A 25,917-nucleotide genomic window follows, 5' to 3' on the forward strand; every position below is an offset into this window, starting at 1 on the left:
ACAAAAAAAAGAGAGAAATACATTACCTAGAATGTCACGCATTTAAAGTGAGATATACAAAATTATACATTGTTAGTCACGTATCGTCTGTATGCACAAAAGAAAATACGTGTACGAAGGGATTAAAAGGATTCTAATGGTAAATTCAAGGAATATTTTTTCTAACATCTGCTGAGAAGACGTTCGAAAAAAGATAACTGTGCAAATGCAATCGTTAAAGAAATCGCCAAATGTTGCGAATAATGCATAATTCAATTTATATCGTATATTATTGGACGATACATTCGGCTAGCTTTTAGTCACAGAGCAACGTTAAAACGTTAAAACAAAAAAACATGCAATATTTTTCCATGTGGATTTATAATAAATCCAGAAAAATCAATGGAGAGAAGCTTTTCGCTTCTTCTAATCGACAAATCGCATGGAACTTTGAACAAAATTCTGTACCTGAATCTATCTAAAGCCGTATCACGATTCGTTATACGCTTTAGAAAAAAGGTGTGTGATAAGTTCGACAGAAAAAAAAAATTTTCTATCTTCACAAAGGCATCTTCGTCCCGTCAAGTGGACTATGGTATTCATTAAAATATTGTCCTTGTACTTCGTTATCGATCGGCACACCACAAAAATTATATCGAAGCTACGAGACAATTAATAAAAATCTGTTCCTGGCACCAAGGCTTTATACCTTGCATTCTTCATTATTTCACCTTTTTTGTCAACACTTTTGTAATTGTAGAATTTCTTAGTTCTATCTTAATGGATCCAAGCATAACTAGTATATGAAAGGGATTAGTAAAGAAACCTCGTGATCTAAAAACAAGAAATAGCTGTTTATAAACTCTATGGCATATGTACATTTGTTATTTTATCGAAATTTGATAAGATACAGATGTGGTGCGGTGTAAGGTACAAATAAAATGATAGTTTTCCGATAGAACACTTTTCTGGTTTCTTCTATTCGTGCTCCTCCACAGTTTCATCTATTACTTTGTTAAGTTTATGATTTTGCCAATCTAAAGTAATATTATCCAGGTGATTATCAAAATCGACAAGATTACGATATTGTTCTCTTTCCAATAAGGAATATAGTGCATCCGTGGGAGCAACTCCTCCTTCATAAAATATGCTGTAAGGAATTAAGCAAGTTTTTATAATATAAGAGATAAATTTATGCATTAATATCTAATGAAATATTGAAAAATATATTACTTGGCCTTGTCTTTGAGTTTCCATTTTCCATCCGCATACTGTGAGATACGTAACGGGCTTGAGGTCATATTAAGTGTCATCTCTTTATTATCTACCTAGTAGAAAAGCAAAAAATAAAACTGGTGTAATAACTTAATTGTAATATAAACGTGAATATACCTACCACAACAAGTACAGCACCACTACAGTTTTCTGCAATTTTATCTGCTATTCTGTGAGCTGGCCTATCTGTACTGTAGTAAGAAATAACAATATACTTATTATAGAAAATATTTAAAAAGATACAGGCGACTATATAAGAGAGATATTTACCTTAAATCATTAATATTTTCATTTGCAAGATAATAACCTGCCAATATTAGACCTTTACTCATAGCTAACTGATCCACCTATAACGATTAATATAACAAAATTATATCGTTTAAATCAAAATGTCGCGCGAGAAATATAACCTCAAAATATGATACTTAGATTAAGAAGGATACTATACATATATCGTTACTATTGATAGAATGGTAATAAATAAAATGTTTTCTTTATGATCTTAAAGAAAATAATTATATAAAAAATAATTATAAAACACTTACAAGAGTAAGAGCAATTTCCGCCATTGGCGAAACATGTAGACAAATATGGAACAGCGGGATTGCATCCTCGATACGTAACTCCGAAGATTTTCCGTCGTTCTTACTTTTTAGTCTAGCAAGTAACAAACCATTAATAGCACAATGTGGATACTTTGCAGCGTGCAAGATTATTTTACAATATGCACGAGGAGAAAAGATAACGTCTGCCATTTTTACTGACAACGAACTATATTGCAGCAGATGAACATGTAATTACCCACGTCATGCTTTCTCAAATGATTCGCTTCCCTTTTCGCATCACGTGACTCTTGACTAACCAATCATCAAACGTAAGGGCCGTCGTAATTTCGTTACCATAGTGATGGCACAGCTGATCGTATGTGTAAACAGACGCTACTATCCGAATGTGACAGCTTTACCTGACCGTCAAACATGAATGACATGTATATTCGATATCGAGCGGCGTGATATATTAAACATTTGTTACACTTTCCTCTGATTTTGTTTAATAATTTGTTTTAGTAATTTTATAATTACTTTCTACGAGGTAAACTTTGCTCTTGGTAATTACAACATAAGGATAAATTTTATTTTATAAATGTACTCTAATAATTCATTATTAAAATTTGTTCAGTAACAAGAAATCTTTATATTTTGTACAAATGGCTGATCTTTCTGATGATTCAGATATAAATCCAGAAGAAATTGCACGTATAGTAGAAGATATTGATAATCTAGATAATGACTTACTTAATAGCTCGTTTAAAAAAGCAAGTCGTACTAAAATAGATACTGAAGATTCTACATTACTGAATAATACAGACATCAAGAAAAAGGTTCTATTCAAAGGTTTGAATCATATTGAATATTTTGTTCTAAACGTATATTGAAAATAAAAACTTTGGTTCTCTGCAGACTTTAACAAAGATGATCCTCTGGCAGATTTAATATCAGATGAAGAAGAAATACCACTAAAGCAAAAAAATGTAATTACACAAAATGCTAAAAGTACTTTAATGGAAAGTTTATTTGGTATAAAAACTATAACCAGTTCTGCATCTAGTATCAGATCAAGCGATAGACCTATACATCCACTATCGGATGTAAGTACAGATAACATTAACCTGGTAAAAAGTTCATTAAATCAAGATAGTCAATTAAATTTAAAAGATGAATCTATAATTTCTGAAAATAAGCCATTGAAGCAAGTAAATATACATAAAACGCAAAGTACTTCTTATATTAATGATGGTACTACAGCGAGTTCGCTTAATAAGTTGAAATCAGCAACTGGTAAATCACAGAAATCATTATTAATAGAAGACTTATTTGGAAACAGACAACATTCGACTTCCATCCAGAATATCAATTCTCAACAAACTCTTGATAGTCTTGGTACCAAAACAATTACAGAATACACAGCAGATGTTATCAAAGAAGATAATCCAATCAAATCTACAATGCTTGGATATGCTCCTACTGTTTCAGTACCTAGAGAATCTCGTAGGGGAAGAAAAACCTCTAGTATAATTCATGATCCTTTAGGTTTACTTTCTTCACCTCAAGCTGAATATACTTCAGAATTGGTAATCTTATTTTAAATTCCTTTAAATATTATTTGTATACACCTACATTATACTAATACATTTTTTGTAATTATAAAGATATCCAAAAAAACTGAAACTGCTGAAGATTCAAATAAAAAGAAATCAGCAAATCAAAATCTACCAGAATGGCTAGGTGGAACAAAAACATCAGACAATAAAAAACTACAGGAAGTTGAACAATCATCATTGCATAATATAGAACAAGATATTACACAACAAAACCCGTCTTTTGAAAATACTCAGATACGTCATAATTACACAAGTAAAGCAATAGAGACAGATAACGATGACATGAATAATACAGCTGTACGAGACGAAGAGTTACCAATACTAATTGGTACACAGTTTGATCAACATGCAGCAATTATGACTATGCAACAGCAGGAACATGAACTAAGAACAGCTACAACTTTATCTCATCAGAATGATCAATTAAGTAAGCTGATAGAAACTCAAAAATACAAATTAACTGAACAAGAAAAACAATTTAATATGCTTATTAAAAAACAAATGGACAGACAAATTTTGCTTGAAGCACAAATGAGACAACAACAAGAGCGTATTAATCATTATATTCAGGTGAGTGATATATATGTATTGTACATTTAAAGAAATAAGAAATAATTATTTAAAATGTTATAAAAATTTTAATCTATCTCTACTTTTTTGATTTCTTTCCATTGTTTTCATATTTAAGACATTGATGGCTCAACCCACATCTTTGCCAATACCTATTAATTTTTCAATGAATCAAACTACAGAAGATACAAAAGAGGAAGATACTAAAGTTGTTTTAGAGAAATCTATAGACAAATTAGAATCCGAAAAATTATATCTGGAAAATATACTAAAAAGTTTAAATGAAAGACATGAATACGAATTAATAATTCATGAAGATTCGTACAAATAAGTATTCTAAATAAAGTTTAATGAAATGTTAAAAATACATATACATATATATGTATATATATATATATATATTTTCTCTTTGCAAAAGGCAGATTACATTTCTTCAAGAAACAATGGACAAACTTGAAAAGAGATTTCGTCATGAAATTGAGACTTTACAAAATGATTATGAATTACAAATTGAAAAAATTAAGGCAGAGAAAATACAAATAGAAATGGCGTATAAAGAAGAAATAGAAAATTTAAAGGTAGCATTAAATCTTTTTAATTCCATGGATTCTAACACAGGTAGTCATTAATTTATATATTTTTAGAAAGAACATGTAAAATCCATTCAAGAAATTTATGAAAGGCATTCTATCAACATACATATTTTACAAAAGGAACATTCGCAAACTCTGGAAAATATATCTAGAGCTAAAGAATGTGAAAATTTAGCAGTAACAGCTGTAACAACTCTCAAATCAGATATGGAAGAGATGTTGCATAAAACTAGTATTTTAATCACCAATATAAAGACTGTACACGAAAAATTAAAAAAAAAGGATGAAAAAATTGATAAAACAAAAGACGAATATCTAAAATTAGAAAAAGAATATTTGGAAGGTATACTTTAAAGTAAAGTTTAATAAATTTAAACAAATTTATATTAATAATTTTAGCAATACCTCTTTATACTTATTTTACAATTACATTTTTTACAAATAACTATAGCAGAAAGACAAAGTACGGAAAGGCAAAAGGGAATCTTGGAAGAAGAACGTAAAGAAATTGTGGAGTCCATGAAAAAGCTTGAATTACAATTTGTACAGCTTACATCGGATATCCAAAAACGAAGCCTACAATATGATGAAGCAGAAGAAAGACTTAAAACAAAAGAGCAAACATTAACAAAAGAAAGAGAAATATTTGAACAGAAAGTAATTTGGGAACATAAACATTTAGAGGTATAATATATTTTCAATATTTATAATTATATACTTTCAAATATAATAAAAATTTTGTTTATGTACATACGATTATCAACATATAATGCTTGTAGAGTTTAAAGGATGCATGGATAAAAGAACAAGAGAGACAGTTAGGATTAATTGCACAAGAAAGAGAAGCAGTTGTAACTGAACGTGCAAAATTAGAAGTTTTTGATAGATTAAAATGTGATGATATGGCAAAGGCAGAGGTATTGGTCAATAAAGATATATTAGAATGTATTTACATTTTATAAATATTATTAATTTTTTATTTTTAGTTAGAAGCTGCTATAAAAGCTGCTCAAAATGCAAATAATCGTGCTAATCAGGAGAGACTGAAATGGCAAGAAAAAATAAGAGAACTCGAAATACAACAGCAACAGATTCAAGGAAAAGAAAATGAACTTATACTACGTGCTAAGGAACTTGAAAACCTAACACAGGTGAAATTTGTTCCACTTATTAATTAGAAAATAATACAAAACATAAATACAAAATTAAAATATTTTTTTATATTAATACACATATACTACTGAGTAGTCTGCATTAACAAAAAGAGATGAAGGAATAAAGGCATTAAAACAAGCACATCAAATTGATAATCAACATAAGGAAAGACTGGGTCAGTTACAATTACAACTTGAAGTATTAGCACAAAGAGAAACTAAAATTGCTTCTGAAAAACTACATTTAGCAAGGTAAATATAGAAGTACATGTTTTATAGTTGAAATAAAGTAATAAAAATAACACAATTAATAAAATTAAGAATTATGCCTCTTTTATGATAGAGAGAGATTAGCATTACGAACTTCTCAAACAGAAAAACCGGTAAAAGACATAAAAGCAAATATTCATTCTACGTACGAAGATGGTTCAGCAGTTTTATCAGAACTTCCTACTTCACAAGTTATACCATCTTACATGGTAATGATTACTTTGTTATTAGAGTATTAAAAAACCATTTTAGAAAAAACTTAAAAGAAAAATATTTGTTATTGTTTAAATGTTTTAGGATATTATTGATCCTCAATTAATAATGCTAAAATTAAATTTGGATGATCAATTAGATATCACCAATAAATGCCTTGAAACAATAGGTATTTAATAAAACATTAAATAGAAGTCTATACAAAGATTATGTCCATCCATTTATTAGAAAAATTACATACCTTACATATGAGGTCAATAGATTATGAATCAGATGCACTTAACTCTGCATTTTCATCTAATAAAAATCCAAACAGATATAAAAAATATATTATATAAGTATATAAACATGTATAATATAAAATTATTATTTTATATGATTATATATAAATGTTTTTATACATGATTACATTTGTCAAATATAAAAAAGGTATAAAAGAAAAAACTTACCATCAGAAATAAAGTCAAAATCACATAGAACTTCAATATTATTTCTGACTTTTTCTACATGCAGAAATGCAGATTTTGCTTTATAAAATTCATTGCTTACATGGTTGGTACATGCTATCTACATAACCAAATTAAATATGATGATATAATTATATTTATATGACTAATTCATTTTTACTTACAATATCATTATTTAACTTCTCAGTATCAACATTATCCTTTTGTAAGATTTCTAAAGGTCCATCAGAAGTTTGAAAGTTGTTTAGAAATTCTAAAGCATTTGAGAAAAATTCTATGGATTGTCTAAACAGATAATGTTTTAATAAATATAAATATTGGAGAATGAAACTTTTGTAATAAGACTTATACATAATAACATTATACATACTGATGACAGTCATGAGATATTGGTAAACCCGGTACATGTTTTGAATCATATAATAATTTTTTTACTGCATTCTCATTTGTAATTAAATTAATGCAGTTTTTACCAATGATTTCTTGACATTGCATACTTTCTTCTAAAAACACGTGAATATGAGTCATTATCCTATATCCTATATCCTATATCATTAGCAGCAAAAATGTTAAAAAAACATTTGTTACCTTATATAATAAAAAAAAAAAAGAAACAAACAAACAAACTTTAATTACCTCGTAAAGCTGTCAACTGCTTCATTAAATTATTATATTCTTCTATCTGTTTTTTCTTATCATTTTCATACTTTTCGTGGTAAATATTTTTTCTTTTCTGTAATAAAACTTTTATAGTTTCTATTTCTTCCATGTCATAGAACTAAATAATGATTAAAAAGTTGTAACATTTCTTTTTTTTTTGTAATAAATCAGTTATTCGATATACGTTAGGACACGTTATTTTATCATACAACGATAATGGATGTTAGTAAACTTTTTAAACAAAGGACAATTATTACGACAGTTGAACGTGCCATTGTTGCCATGTTAAGATTGATTAATATACCTATCTATAATAAGATACGCTATTATGATCCATAATGTTCTGATAAATTAAATTCTATTAAAATTTCGATATGTATTTATTTCTTTTATAAAAAGATCATATAATTTTTGTTAAAAAGTTTACAACTATTCTATTGAAGAACTTTTTGATGTAGCGAATTTAGGAAATTTTTGCGGGAAAAATATGGTAACAGTGTTTTACACTGTGCTTCGATACACGTTGCCTGTCTGAACGTTTGCTGTTGTAAAGATGACGTGACAGTACATTTTTTAACAAGTTAAACAAATAGTAAAGTTTGTCTTTTATTTCTATTGTTTTTTTTTGTATCTGTTTGATATTAAACATTTTTATCTATAACATAGATTTATGTCAAAACTTTTTACTATATACAGTGAATAAATTGCTTTTCCTTGGTATTATTATTTATTATATGTATGTTGTCTTTTCAATACATATGGAATAATTCATTTACACAAACATACAATAAGGATTTCAAAGGATTTCGTTTTATTGGATAATTGTTCTGAAATATGGGTGATCAGCAGATAATTTGCTTGATCAAATGGTTAGATACCTTTGATCTTCAAGCTGCTCATTCATCGCCAGAGGATATAAGCGATGGTGTTGCATTGGCTGAAGTTCTAGCTCAAATAGCACCAGAATGGTTTACAGCAGTTTGGCGGGCAAAAATTAAGACAGATGTTAGTTCTAATTGGCGTCTCAAAGTCAGTAATCTTAAAAAAATTATTGAAGCTGTCATGGAATATTATATAGAGTGTTTAAATCAACAGTTGTCAGGCTATGTAAAGCCAGATGCTGCTAAGATAGGAGAACATTGCGACAGAGACGAATTATGTCGTTTATTGCAACTTATTCTTGGGTGTGCTGTAAACTGCAATCAGAAACAGCAATACATAACTAGAATTATGAGTATGGAAGAGTCTGTGCAACAAGCTATCATGCAAAGTATTCAAACATTAGAAAGTAGTATGCATGGTCCTAGATTAAGTTTAGGCACCAGTCTTAACTTTGAATCATTAGATGCGACTGATGGTGCTCAACAAAGATTATTGTCAGAATTGCAAATTGCAGTCGATATGAAAGAACAATTAGAACAGAGATGTCATGAACTTGATCAACAACTTTCTCTTCTTCAGGAAGAAAAAGTAGGATTAATTGCTGAAAATAAGAAACTTCAAGAAAGATTAGACGAGTTTGAAAATCCTGAAGATTCAGGTTCTATTTTAAAATATTCTAGTCTTCGAAAACAGGTAGAAGCTCTCAAAGATGAAGTATTTAAATTGGAGACCTCTAGGGATGATTATAGATTAAAAGTAGAACTGTTAGAGAAAGAAGTATTAGAATTGCAGACTAAGCAAGAAGATTTACAAAAATCAGCAGATGAAGCAAATATCCTAAAAGATGAAGTAGATGCATTACGTGAAACAGCAGACAAAGTAGCAAAGTACGAACTTACTATAGATTCTTACAAAAAAAAGATGGAAGATTTGAGCGATCTAAGACGACAAGTAAAAATCCTAGAAGAAAAAAATATGGAATACTTACAAGCCAAGATTGATTATGAGGAAGAGATAAAACGAGCTGCCATGTTACGTAATCATCTAGAACTGTGTAAACAGCAACTTGCAGAAGTTAGTCACAAGTTAGATGAACAAAGTAATAAATATGATCGACTCGAATTTGAAGGCAAAAAGATGGAGGCAAAATTAAGTGCTGTGCAAAGAGAAAGAGATAGATTAATTATAGAACGAGATGCTTTGAAAGAGACTAATGAAGAATTAAAATGTACGCAATTACAAGCAGCAGAAAATGTTACTAAACCTGTATCAGATGATGCGGTAGGAAGTACAGAAATGATTCCACTTGAGATTAAAGAAAAGTTATTATTTTTACAATATGAAAATAAAATATTAAAATTAAAACAAAAAGGTAATGAAGATAAATTACCTACTGTACAAGCACTACTTGAACATTCTGAAGAACAATTAAATAATCTCAGAGGACAAAATCGTGAAGCTAATCAGAGGATAATTGAATTAGAAAATAAATTGGAAGAAGCAATTGGGAATCAATCTAGTACTGATGCTAAAAATGATAATATTACTCTACAACAAAAAATAACACAATTACAGGATGAATTAAGAAGAGCACAAGTAGAACGAGATCGTTTGGTATTACAAATTGAAGATCGAGATAATGCTTTACAAAGTCAGAAACAGAAAGCCTTTACATTACAAGAAAAATTAACACGACGTGAATATGAAAACGCGGCGCTTGAAGAACGTTATAAGAAATATATTGAGAAAGCAAAAAGTGTTATAAAAAGTTTAGATCCTAAGCAAAATAATTCTTCCCCTTCTGAAATTGTTGTCTTACGTAATCAAATTTTAGAACAACGTAAAATAATTGAAGATATGGAAAGGTCTTTGAAAGAATCCAAAATGGTCAGAGAAATGGAAGAAAAGTTAATGATATCAGCATTTTATCGTTTAGGATTATCTTCTCATAGGGAAGCATTAGATCAACATCTTGTAGCACTTAGCTCAGGACAAGGGCAATCCTTTCTTGCCAGACAAAGACAACCTTCGGCACGACGTTATCCGCAATTTAACTCTAAGTGAAAATGACAAAATATATCCTATTGAAAAGTTTGTAGCATAACTCTAGATTTAATATATAATTTTATTTTATGTGATTTATACATTATACGAATGTATTTATATATTTATTTACAGATTACTATAGATGTAATTTATTTTATTATAAATATTACATTCATATGTATATACATGTACAGATATAACATAATATGTAAAATTATTTATTGTAAATATTGTAAAATTTGATAATGAGATATTACCGTCTTGTGCTAAAAATTAAATATACCATCTACATAGTATAAGTATCACAATTTGCACATTTACTATAGATATATTAGCTTTAAATTTTGAATTTTTATCAAAGTATACGATTATTAAGATTTCCATAATTATATATAAATAATGAAGTTTTATTTAAAAGATAATTATCATTCTGCATATGCATATATTGTCCAAAGAAAGTAAAATATTAAAAAATTTATGGAATATAAGAAATTAGTCAAAACTATTGAGGAATGTAACTTTATCAAAAGTAAACAAGTATTAAAAGTTATATAAAAATACCATTTTCATAAATTATTATTATATATAATACTGAAGAAATAAGATATCATGTTAAAAAGTGAAATTTGTTTATAATATCTAATATAATAAAAATATTTCTTTGTGTAAATTGTAGTATTTTATATTAATATATCCCTGAGTTTTTAGATTTATGCAGTTGTATACATACAATATGCTAAAAGTTATTTACGATCATGTTAACATTTATTAATACATATAAGTAATCCGTAATTGCCAATTTTTTGCCTGGCTATAATTTTTTATAATTCTATTAATATTTTTATAATCTCCATTAATATTATTTCCTATTATACAGATATTTGATGATAACATCACAAATAAATAAAACATATATACTGCGTGAGTAAAGATTTTTGATAAAAAACTGAATAAAAATAAATACAAAAATATCAACAAAACAGTATAAGGAAAATAAATAAGATGAAAAACATATTCTTATCTGTTCTGTATAATTATATTTTTGGTAGATAATTATATATATTCTATTTTTGGATCATTTATTTCCATTGTATGCTAGAATTTCTGAAGCACATATATTTTGCAGCATAGCCTGCCGTTCGTGATATAATTTATTAAGATAATTAGTAACTCTGCTATTATAATTAGTTATATTTTGTGCTTTTGCAATAGTTTGTAAATTTGTATAACATCTTTGATAATAAAAGATTGCACCAAGTAAATCCCAAGCACTGAATTCAGGCCATAATACATCAGCGAAATAGATGCAACTGTTACTAACCTGTAAACATTTGTGTACCATGCAAACTTAATAAATAAAATAAAATGAAAATGTGACGTTTGTAGAGTTTACCTGCCATATAAGAAAATCACTAAGACGAATTTCTCCAGAAGTACGAATAAGTAAATCAGGATTAGGAGAATTATAAGTGTATAAACACTTAGAAATAAGGTCTTCGTTTATATCTTCTGGTAGAAGATCCGCATTTTTAATACCTCTTAATATATCTTTAATTGCATGCGTCATTTCATCTCTTGCTAAACAAATTATAAGTAACACTGTTGAAACAAATTACAGAATTACTTATTTCTAATAATCAACATATACTTACATGTATAAGCAAAAGCAATATTAAGGAATGCTTTATTATTATTTTTGGTAATGATTATAGCTTCTGCCACTAATTTACGTAGATCCTCTGGAAGTAATTCTAAATTTCCTATAATACGCACACATATGCCATATTCCATCAATTTTTCTCTAGAGATAACAAAACATTTCTAAATTGCGTATCATAATAATTTCAATGGAGTAATCATCAATCCTAACAGTATTAGAAATATTATATAAAAAAAGATAATTACTTCTCATCTAACAAACTCTGAAATTTTTGTCTAGCAAGTTCCATAAGCCCATTGACTTCCTCCTTGGACCTCTTAAAATTTTCTATACTAAATGCATAAACTGTTACTTCTGGAATACCAAGGTCTAAACACCACTGTAGAGTTTCTGTTAATTTGTGAAACCTAATTATTTATAAAAATTATATTAATTATCCCATTAATACAATATATAATTTAATTTTTTTTTTTTTTTAAATAAAATATGCATACCCTTGTGTGTGCCCATTTATTTTTTCAAGATGATTTTTGTTAGCATATCTTCTATTTCCATCCATAATAAATGCTACATGTTTAGGAATTTGACCACTTTTTAAAATCTTTACTGCTAAGTACTGAAGACAATTTAACGTACTTTCTCTTATCCAAGACATGGTATGTTTTCGAGTCTTAAATCACAAATATTATTATTTAACCACATAAATAAATTAATAATTTGAAACATATAATAGAAACTAAACATTTAATTAAAAAATATTTTTTACGTGCAAGTACCTGAATAGTTTTTATAAGACACTAAAATTGTCGACACTGTTCAAAGGTTATACTATTATTTAAAGCCTCATTTGGAGACAGTTAATTAGGTTTATTATCGACAAATTAGTCCAATTTTTATTTAAAAACCCGTTATCATAAACAATTTTACACTATTTATTTCAATGTCAAATAGAAAAAATTAATGACATTCATGTGACCACTTATGCAAAATTTAATTTGTAAATAATGAAATTTTATCAAATGATATAATACACAATAATTAGCAAAAATTTTTACGCAAAATTTTATCCTATCGACACATCTTCGATCAGCCTTTTCGTAAATTCATTAAATACTTGCATCATCTTAGAATATAAAAACATTTTGAATATATTACAAGTTTGACTATAAATCGCTTTTGATATTTCGTATAAAATTGCATTGATTCATTGTTAATTTCATTGAAACATATTGGCAACCGAAAAGAGCTCCACAAATGATCACGCGCAACCTGTACGATTTCGAGTTTGTTTCAAGTTTCGCAGCAACCATCTTGAATATCTACCTCATAATGATTTTTTTTTCTTTTACCTTCTACAACTCTTAATCGTGCAAAGATGATCGATGTGTCTAAACGGATCAGTATCGCATTACGATCAAATTATAATTGTAATCGAAGCGAACTATTACATGATAGCAAAAAAGGTTAAATACTTTTTTTCTACAAGTGATAATAGTATAGTATAATATCAATCATCTAATCATTTTTTCACGTTTACAGAGTAAAAGGATTACGTCATTAATGATACAACAATTTTCAGTAAAAATGTTTCTAATAAGGTATAAGAATATGATATACTTTGTCCAAATTCTTACATTAGTGTAATTTATTACTTCTTTATTTGTTTTGTCTATAAAATGATAACATATATGTAACAAGATTAATATATTTACACTTATGATTTACATCATTAAGAAACATATATGTAATTATAAAATTTCTCATTCTTCTATTATCGACATTTTCATTTTTCTTTCTTACCGACAAAGTACAAGTTTTAAATACACATATATGTACATATAAATCTAACCTAAAGTAATCCCACGTAATAAATTTTGTGATACGTATAAGGCACAGACTGGATTATATCAATGTCATTTTTCTAAAATTATTAATTTTTTATATAATAATATAATTATTTTAATCTCAATATTTGTTTTTGAGCTTTCGCTTTATCAATGACCAAATAGTCAATGATCTTGTGAAATGTGTCACTTCATTGTTGTAGATGTGCACGTATTACTGGACATACATTCACCTACTTTAGAATTAAAATTAATGTTTTTATCTTTACAATCTTGTGTCGGTGCGGTATATTATTGTTTAATACAAATATCTTTCGAAAGTTTTCTTATTTAGAATAATGGCGTCAATCGGAGAATCTCGCTCGTAGAAGTTGGCATTGTACAATAAGTTGGACGTAAGACAAAGTAGGGTAATTTAGTGAATAGAAAAATATTTTTTTCTTCGTTTATTTTCTCATATCGTAATTATCAGTTTTGATAAAAAGGTGTGGAACGTCGTATAAATCTATAGAAAACATATATGGATTACGTTATTTGTAAATCATTTAGAAACGAGTGCTCACTAATGTATCAAAACATTACCCATATCGCGAGATGTTTAGCCCAATAATCTATCTTGCAAGCGTTACACTACTACATGTAAATATCACGAGCCAACTACACAAAAAATACTATATGTGTGTGCGTGCGTGCGTGTATATATATATATATACGTATATATATCCTTCGTCCGTATTGTTTACCACAAAGGGAAGAAAAATGTTAAAAATATGGCGTGAGAGCCGTACGAGCTGCGAGGAAGTAGCGAAAAACACAAGATCGTGAAGGTGAAAGAAATATCCGATCGTAAATGAATAAAGAAAGGAAATAAAAGAAAAAGACAGCAAGGAAGGTGAGGGTGTCGAAGAATAAGAAATACATCCCTGGATAGCTGCTTCGCGATTCGTCAGTTGGAGTGGAAGGGGAGAGGGGCATGGAGGGGAAGTCGAGGAGGCGGGGGTACTACTTTCCGTCGAGGAGGTGAGCGTGCGTGTGCGTCTCGCGGTCGAGATCTCGCGAGAGAAAATGAAATCCGAAATGGTTATCGCCACGCTATGACCCGAAAAAAATAAATCTTTCTTTACGTCCGTGAGTGAATAACGATGGATTCGCCATACGAAATGGATGCCAGTGTATCGAGAAACGAGTCTGCTATAGCACCAGGTAACGATTGAGATGCGATAAGCGAGCATAACCGTCGGCAAAGCCGCCTAACCGTGGCCGTGCGTGTGCGCTTCGTTCCCCTCTAATCGCCGTTCACTCGTTCTTTTCAGAGCTCTACTTCTTGATAGCAAAATTTCTTGCGGCAGGACCATGTCACGAGGCTGCTACGGTAAGTATTCGATCGGATTTAACGTCGAGCTAACGTCGACGCGACGAACGTAACGAAAGAACGTGTATGTTTGTTTCAGACGCTGAAGCGCGATTTGGAGCGAGCGAAGGTAAGACGAGATTGGTCCGGAGTTGACGTTTTGCCGGACTGACACTATACATAGCGATCGTCTCCCACATGGTTTGCACGTGGTTTCTGCTTGTCAAAACATTAGAATTGCAGGGTCGATGATCTTGATTTTTCTTCATAAATTAGTCACTTCGTATGACCTTATCGATCCGACGATCGATCGATCCTCGTCATATTTTCTTTTTCTTTTTTCAGGTTTTACCAGAAAGGATCGATTGGGAGGGAAATGTGCATAGCCAAAGTTTCCAAGAATTGGTAAGTGCATCGACATTACGCGAGCATCGTTATTACGCGACTTTGATTTCCCTTTAGAAGATAGATCAGTCTCTGTAATCGCGCGATTAAAGGGCCTAAATTTAAGGTTACGCGTCATATCGCGTATGTGGCTTAGCTCTGTCGTCAAATCGTTGGTCGAAATAATATCGAAGTATGTGCATCCCTTTCTGAGGGGCGCTACCCCCTTTTCCATCCCACTCCTCATCCATTCTTCTAGAGTTAGCGTCGCCATTGCGGAAGATTCTCCCCACTACTTTGTTCTCTGTGCCAATGGTCGCTTGCTTTGAGCCATCTTGCGTGAGCTGATCAATGAATATACGTGCCTACGGCTTATTTATAGAACTTGATCTCGTGCACGAGTGCTACGCCAAGATTGGATGTCTTCCTTCTTTCGAGCGCTCATTGGTTAATACCAGGCACTACTTTACAATTCGTTTTAAATATTGGCGGGAAATATCGATATCGCATTTTTTCAAGTCATTTATTCTTTTTTAAAGTGACGAATTCATAATTTGGTTGATCTTTTTAATCCTTAACGTCACTTTATTTAAAAGTCACGATAAAAAGCTTTTCTACTTAAAAGAGAATTATTTTATTCGATAATGAGTACCAAAAATGATAAAAATTGGATTCTTCATATAATTGAGAGGTGCAGTCATTCTGTAAACTCTTAAGAAATTAATTTTCAGTTCGTAGAAAAATTTTTTTAAATACTATTTAATATTAATTCAATTATTATCAACAGGAAAAGAAATATCCCCACATAGGATCACAATATTTGCTGCAAATATGTGCAAGAATAGGTCCGGTTTTAGAAAAAGAGGTACCGCCATGTATTCCAGGAGTTATATCGTTACTTGGAGCTGGCAGACAATCTTTATTACGCACGCACGAAGGTATACGTTAATTTTATATAGAATACATTATGCAGAGGGTTCTAGCAACAGTGGTACTACCAAACAGAGAATGATTTCTCGTGAAATAATAAGTCGAAAATTGTAAAAATTATTTTTCTCTGGAATGGCGTCTCATACGCAAAAACTGTATTCTACAATTTTCGACTTATTTTTTCATGAGGGATCAGTGTTCGGCGGTACCATCGCTGATGGAACACCCTGTACATATATTTAAGATGTAAAACGTTTAATATTGAATATTCTTGTGTGATAGATCTATCCCGTCGAACACGCGGTATTGTTGCTTGCTCTGGAAGATTAGGAGGAAAACCTTTTATGGATCTTCCTTATAGTTTATCAGTGACTAATATAGGTAAGTAATGAACTTTATCATATTTCATATATTCGTTAAAATTTTTAATTTAGATTTATTCTTTTATCTTGATAGTACTTTGTAACGTGTATCTTATTTTTCCATCAGTGCATGTTCTTCAAGGAAGAGAAAACTCAGGTCCTATGAGTCGTCAAGAAGCGATACCAACCAAATTTTATAGTAAAATGCAACTTTATCGACATACATTAGGACATTTATCAGCAGTTTATTGCGTTTTGTATGATCGTACGGGAAAATACATAGTAACTGGTGCAGACGATTTACTTGTTAAAGTATGGAGTTCTATAGACGGTCGACTACTAGCTACATTTCGAGGTGCTTCGGCCGAGATTATGGACATAGCAATAAACTTCGATAACACGTTACTCGCAGCTGGCAGTTTAGATCGGATACTTAGAGTCTGGTGTTTTCAAACTATGTCTCCTGTATGTAATATATAATAGAGTTATTAGAAAAATTTTATTTATAATATCAATTTCATCTTATTTACACTATAAGTAATTTGTCTTTGATTTAAAATTTATGTAAATTTTTTAAGGTGGCTGTTTTGTCTGGACACTCTGGTATGATAACATCTATTAACTTCTGTCCTATTTCTTGTAATGGTGTTTATTATATGGTATCCACCAGTACAGATGGTTCAGTTGCATTCTGGTCTCATACAAAAAAACCAAAAGAAAGAGCAGTATTTCAGTAAGTAAACGATTAATAATAATAGATTAAGTATTAATTGACAAAGATGATTAAACCTGGTTAGTATAATTTTAGACCTAAGCCGATTCAATATCATGAAAAAATGAGACCTGGCCAAGCTCAAATGATATGTGCATCGTTTAGTCCTGGTGGAGCTTTCATGGCAGCCGGCTCTGCCGATCACCATGTGAGAGTTTATGCAATGTTAGGAGACGAAGGACCACGTAGAGTTTTAGAAGTTGAGGCACATTCTGATACTGTTGATAGTATTCAATGGGCTCACAGTGGTTTAAGATTTATTTCTGGATCTAAAGATGGTACTGCGAATGTATGGCATTTTGAACAACAGCAGTGGGTGCATAAACGCCTTCTTATGACCACAAGACTTCCTGGGTACATAAAGCATATGACAGATATATTCGATAAAGCTCGTATATTTTATATATACACACACACACACACACACACACACACACACACACACACACACACACACACATTCATATATCATACGAATATTTAATTTCGTAGAGAACCAGAAACAGACGATGAAACAAATAAGAAGGCTAAAGTTACTATGGTTTGTTGGGACGTAAGTGACGAATGGGTAATTACCGCTGTAAATGATAGTTCATTGAAAGTGTGGAACTCAAAATCGGGAGAATTAATAAAAGTCCTTCGCCGTCATAAAGACGAGGTGTTTGTACTGGAATCTCATCCGATAGATCCTCGTGTTATATTAAGTGCCGGTCATGATGGACAGCTCATTATATGGGATGTTCTAAATACAGAACCAGTGGCTTGTTTTCAAAATTTTATCGAAGGACAAGGAAATGGTGCAGTTTTTGATGCAAAATGGTCTCCTGATGGAACAATGATTGCCGCAACTGATTCTCATGGTCATCTTTTAATGTATGGATTTGGGTCTGGCGTAGAAAAATTAAAAATAGTAAGTATTCTACTTATAACACGATAACGCATTTTTATAATGCTAAACAGTTGAGATATACTTTGTAATAATATCCATGCAGGATATCCAATGTAAGAAAAAATATAATTACAGGTACCAAAAGAACTCTTCTTTCATACAGACTATAGGCCGTTACTTCGAGATATAAATAATTATGTTTTGGATGAACAAACGCAAACGGCTCCCCATTTAATGCCACCTCCATTTCTCGTTGATGTGGATGGAAATCCGTACCCTCCGGCATTACAAAGATTAGTCCCCGGTAGAGAAAATTGTCGTGGGGAACAATTGGTACCTAATATAGCTGTAGGTGCTGGAGGTAAAATGATTGCAATTTTCATTAAAATTTTTTTCTCTATTCGATTGTACGAAGAAAATGAATTTCACACAGTCTGATGTATAATAGGAATGCAAGAAGTTATAGAAGGTCTTCCTGTGCAAGAACCAAGGTCCAACATTGACAGATTAATTGAAGCTCTTGCACAAAGACAAAATATTGATGCAGATGGTGATTTAGCTGCGAATGACAGAGAAGATAACGCAGGGGAACAACCAATTCGTCAAATTGCTAGTCCTCGTGGTAGTAGACCAGGTTTAAGGAGAGCCGGTGATGTTGAAGGTGTTAGGCAAAGTAGTGGTAATTGGCAAAGAGATAATACCACACCTTGGAACAAACCAATTCTTGCTCGACCTATGAATCAAGCTACTAGGGAAACACAATTTAATTCACTGTATGTTTACACGTTAATCATTTTTTATGTCGACAAAGCACGTTTCTATATGAAAATGTTTACATAGATCTTTTACATTTCTAGTCGTGCAATGGCGGATATGGAATTAGAAAATTGGAGGCGAGAAATGCGAAGTAGACCCCAACCTGCTTTGAACACTGCAGCTGTTCAAGATAGTATAGGAAATAAAGTAGCAAATCGAAAACGAAATAGAGGTGCTAGACACGGATATAGGACTAGAGCGGCACGAGACGAAGAACGAGATGATGAAGAATTTGAGGTATTTGAAGTAGTATTTATCACACATTTTCTTATTTTATTTTTATACTCTACTGCTACTTATCTATAGAATCTTGAAAACGGAGGAACCACAGGAAGTTCGGCTAGTAGTAATAGTAATGATTCCACTGCAAACGAAGAAGATTTATGTTCAGATAGCTCTAGTTCCGAATGTAGTACCCAATATTCAGATTGGATCGCAGATCATGGTTTGAATCTTGAACCTCCTAAACGCAGTAAACGTAAGCCTGTTAAGAAAAGATCTCTTACTCCACCAAGCGATACCGATAGAAGACGCAATAAAGGTCGTACAGCAAAGGTGAAGTTTTGCAATTCAGAGTTTTAGTTTGTCATTCAATACAATATTTACGTATCGATCACATTTTTGTTAATCCATATATCAATTTCTTTTATCAGAAAGCATATATTTATAGTGAAGATATTACCGAAGTTCCTGAAGTTCTTCGACCTCCTGAGTGGCTCACCGAAGTAGTACCGCGTAAAGCCCCATATTATCCACAAATGGGTGATGAAATCGTGTATTTTCGTCAAGGTCACCAATTTTATTTAGATGCAGTTAGAAATAAGAAAGTTTATGAACTTGGTCCAAATAGTGAACCATGGGCTAAAATGCGCATAAGGGTAAGAATTCAATTTAATCGATATTAATGTTATTTTATAAAGTGTAATTTTCATACGACGCATTAAAATATTGTAGGCGCAAGAGTTCGTGAAAGTAGTAGGTATAAAGTATATAATTCGTCCACCTCGACTTTGTTGTTTAAAACTTGCATTGATGGACGAAGAAGGCCGATTTACTGGAGAAAATTTTACAATAAAATATCACGATATGCCAGATGTGTTGGACTTTTTAGTTCTACGTCAAACATTTGACATAGCATTGGCTCGCAGTTGGTCGGAAGGTGATAGGTTTCGTTGTATGATCGACGATGGATGGTGGATGGGACAAATTCAATCCATGGAACCATTAGATGAAGATTTTCCCGAATCTTTCTTTATGTGTTTCCGTGTACGTTGGGATAATGGAGAATACGAACGAATGAGTCCATGGGATCTCGAACCAATTGATGGAGATAGTAAGTTTATTACTTAACAAATATCAATTGTTATTTCTATGCTAAGTTTAATATAATTAATAAAAAAGATAAGATGTTGAGGATTTTCACAAAGGTGCTATGAAATTTAAATAAAATTATGTTGAAGGATTGCCTGCTGAAATTGGAGGAGCAGTTCCTGTGCTTCCAGAGGAGATACAAGCCATATTGTATCAACCTACTCCAGAAGAATGGCCAATGGGTGACAGAGATGCGACATGTCGTAGAATTATAAGAGGTCTTGACCAAGTAATGAGCCTCGCGATAGCAGAACCTTTTGTGGCACCAGTAGATCTCAATGCTTATCCTGGTTATGCATTCGTCGTACAATATCCCATCGATTTATCAACTATAAAAGCTCGTTTCGAAAATCATTTTTATCGAAGAATAACATCTGCTCAATTTGATATTAGATATTTAGCAACGAATGCTGAGATATTTAATAAACCTCATAGTGGGATAGTGAAGTGTGCAAGGATAATCACAGATTTATGTTTGCGTATAATAAAGTAAGTAACAACGAAGTTATTATCGTTAAGTATGTATCGATAATCAAGGGAATGTATCGTTGATTATACTGATTTTGTTTTTTACGCAGAGAAACTACGGAGTTAGACGTACCTGCGGTATATCATCAATTAGTTGATACGTATTGCTCTTCAGAATCTGATACAGATATGGCTGCAAAAGATAAACCTTCGACAAGTACACAAAGATCAACCTCTAGTAGAAATCTTCGATCACAAGAAATATCGCAAGATTGGAGAGTGGCATGTCGACAGTTATTGGATACCTTATGGCAGTGCGAAGATTCAATCCCTTTCAGGTATGATGTCATATTGACAATGATGATGGTAGGTTCGATTGTTTTAAAAAATTTGTTTGTTTTGATATTGTTTATAGAGAACCAGTTGATAGGTTGGAACACCCAGATTATCATCAAATAATAGACACACCGATGGATTTACGCACGGTGAAAGAAGACTTGTTAGGAGGCAACTATGAAACACCTTTGGAATTTGCAAAGGATATGAAATTAATATTTACAAATAGTAGAAATTATAATACCAACAAACGTTCAAGAGTAAGTAAAAAGAGATTATCAAACAGACTCTTATTATTTGTAGAAAGATTGTCTTTCATGTTGTTATTATCTGTAGATATACTCTATGACAATAAGATTATCAGCCATGTTTGAAGAACATATGCGTAAAATTGTTTCCAACTGGAAGTCTGCAAGGAGACGTAATAATAATGCAAAAGTAAATGTAAAAACGAAAGTACAGAAACGAAAGCAACGTTTAACAAATGGCACTGGTAATTTTTGTTCTTTAAAGAGTTTGGACCATGAATTATATTCTGTTGCTTGTAGTAACATATTTTTTAAAACGACATATTTTCGTCTATCAACAATTGTATCATTATAGGACCATCCAAAGGAAAGTTCACATGTACTGAAGATGAAGATATAAATACAGAAGATGAAGAAACAGTTGTGCAACAGAAAAGAAAGCCTGCTAATCTACATGAACCAGGTATATATGACTGTATGACTTTACTATACATATATATAGTCTACTTTAAGAAATATTAGATTATGCTTAACTAGTCGACCTAAATTAATCTTAATTTTCTTAAAGGTCCATCCCGAATGACTAATGGTATTCAGAAACAGACAGGTAGTTCAACGCGTTCGATGATAAAGTTGAGAATTCCTAGATCTATAGTGCAAAGGAAAGTTAAAAAAAGTGACAGTGAATTAAGTGAATCCGAAGCATCATTGGAAAGTGATAGCAGTCATGGTCCTCCTGTTCGACGAACTAGAGCAAGGAAAGCAGTAAGCAGTGAGAGTACAGATAACGATTCCGGAGAGGTTTATACTCCTAGTGGCCGTGGAAAACAGACTCGTAAAAACCGAAGTAAAAATAGTAAAAATAATAGACAAGTGAAATCAAATTCTAAACAGTTTGTTATTCCCGACGATGATGCAGAAGACGATGCAGAGGACCAAGATCAATTTATCTCGGAGTCTTCCGACGAAGAAAGCGAAGAAGAAGTAATTCATAGAAGTAATACAAGATCGCGAAAGTTGCCACATGCAGTAGGATCAAAACATACAGCCAACAATAAAAGAAATAATGTTTCTGAAAGTCATTCCGACGATGATGAAGAAGAGGAGGAGGAGGAGGAGGAGGAAGAACAGTTGCATCATGGTACTAATAATGAAGATTCAGATAGTGATGATACAGATGAACTCGTAGAACCTTCGACATCGCAGAGAAAATCGCGAACATGTAGAGAATCCGATCATCGAGATGTATTATCAAATTCTAGGAGAAGTGGAAAGCGTGCACGTTATAACGAAGAAAGTGATGAGAGTAGTACAGTACCAGTGAGAAATAGACGTAAAATAAAACGACGTTATTATGCTGAAGAAAGTGATGAAAGTATACCAGAACCTGGAATTAGCATAAGTAGTAGAGGTCGAGTGAGGAAAATGACAGCCCGTGCACGTGCTTTTCTTTTAGAATGACCTTAACATCATCTTCTATGTTAGTAATGTAAGATATACATTGGAGTTCTAATCAATTTGCAATTGTACATAAAGAAAAACATGATAATTTAATATGCAATTTAAAAATTCACATTTTGAAGATAGTGTATCTGTATAGATAGATGACACTATATGAAAAATATCTAGATCAATGCCAGATGTATAGCCTGAGAATTACAGGAAATTCATATGCAAAAAAGTGTATACTTGAAACTATTAACAGCAATATGAGTTTAATACTCCTGCAACAATGTACTTCCACTATTATGAGACAGAGAAATAAAGGTATTTTTTAACGTTTAAGTGCAAGTGTAAAAAAGACTATGAAAAAGAAATTGAAGCAAAATGAAAGCACTGTAATCCGCCCTATAATACTCTTATCACGTCTATATTATTTAATGACATTTGAATCAATTGAAAAAAGACAGTTAAAGATTTTATAAGTGTGGGTGATCATATTTTCATATACGTTAATTGCTTATCTTCGAAACGAATGAAATGAAATAATAATTTCGTTTTATTCAGAGTTTAAAGGAACTTGTTTTATTTTTGCTATTTACTGCACTGCACTGTAACTTCTATTTGTAATTGATTCCATACTGATGTTAATTATGTGGATTAATTTCAAGCATCTGTGTTTTAGCATTTTTTACACAGATCTGATTATATTAATTATATTGATTGCACATTAAAAAAATTGATTGCACAGTAAAAAAATAGCAAAGAAAAAAAATTCCAAAATATTATTTTTTATAAACGTATATTATTTATCTTGGCTAATAAAAACATCATTCTGTTATAAAAATAATAGAGCCTTATCTTGACAAAAATTATTTTCATTTATATGGATTATTAAGAAAATTTACAATTTACCTTTTAAGATGCACAGAAGTACCTTTGTGAAATCATTAATGATTGTACTTGTGTCAATATGAATTTAATTTTTGAATATATGCATATTATATCACTTAATTTAATACTTAGATTGTGTAGTTGTGATTATATATAATATATATAATATATATATATATATGTAATTATATTATTATATATATATATATATATATAATTATATATTACACACCGCGCGCGCGCGCACACACACACACCCCTATGACGTTTTACGCAAACAGTAACGTTGTTGTTACTCGAACCGAATTAAATGTAAACTTGAATGTAACATTTTGTAAATGACAATGTTACATGCTTTTTTGAATATTTTGTAGAAACATCGTTAAAATTAGAAAAGATACAGGATTTTTATGATAATCTTACTACATAGATTTCTAAGATACATTATATGTAATTAAGGAATCCTAAACAATTTTTTAAAAAATGTACACTACGATTACAAAAATATTCATCCGTGTAATGTATTTACTAAGATTTCCTTTATAGACAGAAATATTTAATCTTCTTAAAGAAGTTTGAGAGCAGAAGACATAAATTAACTATATTGACATTTATTTACCAAATAAGTTGTGTAAAAAGAAATAAGTAGAATAAGAAAATGTTAATCAGTTGACGATTATGTCTTCTGTACTCAAATTCTTGAAGGCACTAAGTAAATCTAATTTAGTTCACTGAATTATTCAATCATTCACACTAATTCTAATCACGACAAAAAGATTCTTATTCTTAGAATTCTGTAAATTATATTAAATAAGGCAGTGCCTTTACAAACCCTAACACTTACTTTGAAGAGATACCTGTGCTACTTATTCTAAGATGGATATCAATTAGTATGAATGTGTAAGCAATCATTTAGTTAGGATTATTTCATTACTGGCAGTGATAATATTTAAAATACAAATACTATGTAAAATTGTACAAAAATTTTGAACTAGAACTAATTTTTTAAAAATTACCTTAAGATATAATTATATACTCTGTTATGAAAGTGTTACCTTTACATGCAGTTTATGTATTTCTTACTGCATCATAAGTCACTGATTGTGCATTTTTTATTCATGCAACTAAATATGCTTTGAATTTAAACAATACAAAATTCAGAAATATTAAGTAATTCTGTAATAAATAACCAAGGCAGTTGCGTAGATTAAGCGTAGATTAAGATCACGTGCACAAATACTGGAAATCTTGACTGTCTCGAGCAATTGTGATATTAGTATAAGATTATCAAATACATAATATTATAAATATTCGTAATTAGGATAATGAATATTTTTTTAATAAAGTCTTAACTTAAGAAAAATATCATATAGGCTCAGTGAATTACTAAATCTTTGCCATCAAATATGTTATTTCACATAACTATATCTTTTGTTATTTCTTTGATTATATCAGTTAATATGCTTCATATCTTAATGTTCAGAATTATTATAATTCAATGTATATGCTTTTTTGCGTTGGGTGATAGGATTTCATAAATAATGCAACAGTAATAGTTTGTTTTTATATAATATAAAATATTCTATTGTAAAATCATATATTGTTGCATACGGTATCATTTTCTTGGACTCCCACCGCGACTAATAAAAATTACACCGAGTTGTTTAATATTTATATCTTATTTATTCTCCGAAACCACATCTGACCTATATAATTAACCTGAAATTAAATATTTATTTTTAATATCGTTCCTTTTAAATATTCTAATCTTTAATTCTGATTATTACGTAATATGCAAGAGTGCGAATAGTAACATGAACAGAGCATATGGCGAGGATAAATTAAACGAACGAACGATACAGTCTTCATTTCAAGATTTACG

The 25,917-nt window shown here is 30.8% G+C and overlaps 6 protein-coding genes across 12 annotated transcripts; 3 read left to right on the forward strand and 3 right to left on the reverse strand.

Moving 5' to 3' along the window:
• Nucleotides 1-814: 814 nt before the first annotated feature.
• Nucleotides 815-2,030, reverse strand: LOC127067553 (ER membrane protein complex subunit 8/9 homolog). Its single transcript, XM_051002606.1, has 5 exons — nucleotides 1,800-2,030; nucleotides 1,525-1,601; nucleotides 1,372-1,445; nucleotides 1,213-1,303; nucleotides 815-1,129 (listed from the first exon to the last, which is right to left on the reverse strand). The coding sequence occupies exons 1-5, from the start codon at nucleotides 2,007-2,009 to the stop codon at nucleotides 958-960; spliced, it is 624 nt and encodes a 207-aa protein (XP_050858563.1). The 5' UTR covers nucleotides 2,010-2,030; the 3' UTR covers nucleotides 815-957.
• A 52-nt stretch (nucleotides 2,031-2,082) lies between these two features.
• On the reverse strand, nucleotides 2,083-7,619 carry LOC127067557 (uncharacterized). 3 transcript variants are annotated; one of them, XM_051002612.1, is made up of 6 exons: nucleotides 7,319-7,619; nucleotides 7,053-7,185; nucleotides 6,847-6,967; nucleotides 6,665-6,782; nucleotides 6,457-6,512; nucleotides 2,083-2,218 (listed from the first exon to the last, which is right to left on the reverse strand). In XM_051002612.1, exons 1-5 carry the CDS (start codon nucleotides 7,449-7,451, stop codon nucleotides 6,478-6,480), a joined length of 540 nt encoding a protein of 179 aa, XP_050858569.1. In that variant the 5' UTR covers nucleotides 7,452-7,619; the 3' UTR covers nucleotides 2,083-2,218; nucleotides 6,457-6,477. The 3 variants fall into 3 exon arrangements, with proteins under 3 accessions (XP_050858569.1, XP_050858568.1, XP_050858570.1); XM_051002611.1 differs by lacking the exon at nucleotides 2,083-2,218 and having other exon boundaries at nucleotides 6,423-6,512; nucleotides 7,319-7,618; XM_051002613.1 differs by lacking the exon at nucleotides 2,083-2,218 and having other exon boundaries at nucleotides 6,423-6,512; nucleotides 7,053-7,228; nucleotides 7,319-7,455.
• Nucleotides 2,206-6,438, forward strand: LOC127067533 (trichohyalin-like). Of its 4 annotated transcripts, none has more exons than XM_051002560.1 (13): nucleotides 2,206-2,346; nucleotides 2,434-2,648; nucleotides 2,715-3,385; nucleotides 3,464-3,985; nucleotides 4,104-4,309; nucleotides 4,398-4,563; nucleotides 4,630-4,921; nucleotides 5,030-5,262; nucleotides 5,358-5,495; nucleotides 5,565-5,729; nucleotides 5,827-5,984; nucleotides 6,076-6,211; nucleotides 6,300-6,438. In XM_051002560.1, the coding sequence occupies exons 2-13, from the start codon at nucleotides 2,462-2,464 to the stop codon at nucleotides 6,390-6,392; spliced, it is 2,967 nt and encodes a 988-aa protein (XP_050858517.1). In that variant the 5' UTR covers nucleotides 2,206-2,346; nucleotides 2,434-2,461; the 3' UTR covers nucleotides 6,393-6,438. The 4 variants fall into 4 exon arrangements, with proteins under 4 accessions (XP_050858517.1, XP_050858520.1, XP_050858519.1 ...); XM_051002563.1 differs by having other exon boundaries at nucleotides 2,245-2,346; nucleotides 2,487-2,635; XM_051002562.1 differs by having other exon boundaries at nucleotides 2,254-2,362; nucleotides 2,487-3,385.
• A 235-nt stretch (nucleotides 7,620-7,854) lies between the features above and the next one.
• LOC127067537 (protein Hook homolog 3) lies at nucleotides 7,855-10,373 on the forward strand. Its single transcript, XM_051002568.1, has one exon. It carries the CDS (start codon nucleotides 8,177-8,179, stop codon nucleotides 10,286-10,288), a length of 2,112 nt encoding a protein of 703 aa, XP_050858525.1. The 5' UTR covers nucleotides 7,855-8,176; the 3' UTR covers nucleotides 10,289-10,373.
• A 908-nt stretch (nucleotides 10,374-11,281) lies between these two features.
• LOC127067546 (dehydrodolichyl diphosphate synthase complex subunit DHDDS) lies at nucleotides 11,282-13,425 on the reverse strand. 2 transcript variants are annotated; one of them, XM_051002596.1, is made up of 6 exons: nucleotides 13,280-13,425; nucleotides 12,425-12,600; nucleotides 12,176-12,337; nucleotides 11,923-12,071; nucleotides 11,664-11,848; nucleotides 11,282-11,591 (listed from the first exon to the last, which is right to left on the reverse strand). In XM_051002596.1, exons 2-6 carry the CDS (start codon nucleotides 12,583-12,585, stop codon nucleotides 11,346-11,348), a joined length of 903 nt encoding a protein of 300 aa, XP_050858553.1. In that variant the 5' UTR covers nucleotides 12,586-12,600; nucleotides 13,280-13,425; the 3' UTR covers nucleotides 11,282-11,345. The 2 variants fall into 2 exon arrangements, with proteins under 2 accessions (XP_050858553.1, XP_050858552.1); XM_051002595.1 differs by lacking the exon at nucleotides 13,280-13,425 and adding an exon at nucleotides 12,707-13,227.
• A 1,403-nt stretch (nucleotides 13,426-14,828) lies between these two features.
• LOC127067531 (PH-interacting protein) lies at nucleotides 14,829-25,705 on the forward strand. Its single transcript, XM_051002558.1, has 22 exons — nucleotides 14,829-14,977; nucleotides 15,088-15,146; nucleotides 15,226-15,255; nucleotides 15,471-15,530; nucleotides 16,297-16,447; nucleotides 16,722-16,820; nucleotides 16,929-17,266; nucleotides 17,380-17,534; nucleotides 17,610-17,927; nucleotides 18,066-18,483; nucleotides 18,598-18,823; nucleotides 18,911-19,235; nucleotides 19,320-19,515; nucleotides 19,585-19,833; nucleotides 19,932-20,156; nucleotides 20,233-20,611; nucleotides 20,739-21,138; nucleotides 21,228-21,455; nucleotides 21,533-21,713; nucleotides 21,790-21,946; nucleotides 22,057-22,164; nucleotides 22,270-25,705. The coding sequence occupies exons 1-22, from the start codon at nucleotides 14,917-14,919 to the stop codon at nucleotides 23,160-23,162; spliced, it is 5,256 nt and encodes a 1,751-aa protein (XP_050858515.1). The 5' UTR covers nucleotides 14,829-14,916; the 3' UTR covers nucleotides 23,163-25,705.
• The last annotated feature ends 212 nt before the right edge of the window (nucleotides 25,706-25,917 follow it).

Source organism: Vespula vulgaris, chromosome 11 (assembly GCF_905475345.1).
Source record: "Vespula vulgaris chromosome 11, iyVesVulg1.1, whole genome shotgun sequence".
Classification (NCBI taxonomy): Eukaryota; Metazoa; Arthropoda; class Insecta; order Hymenoptera; family Vespidae; genus Vespula; species Vespula vulgaris.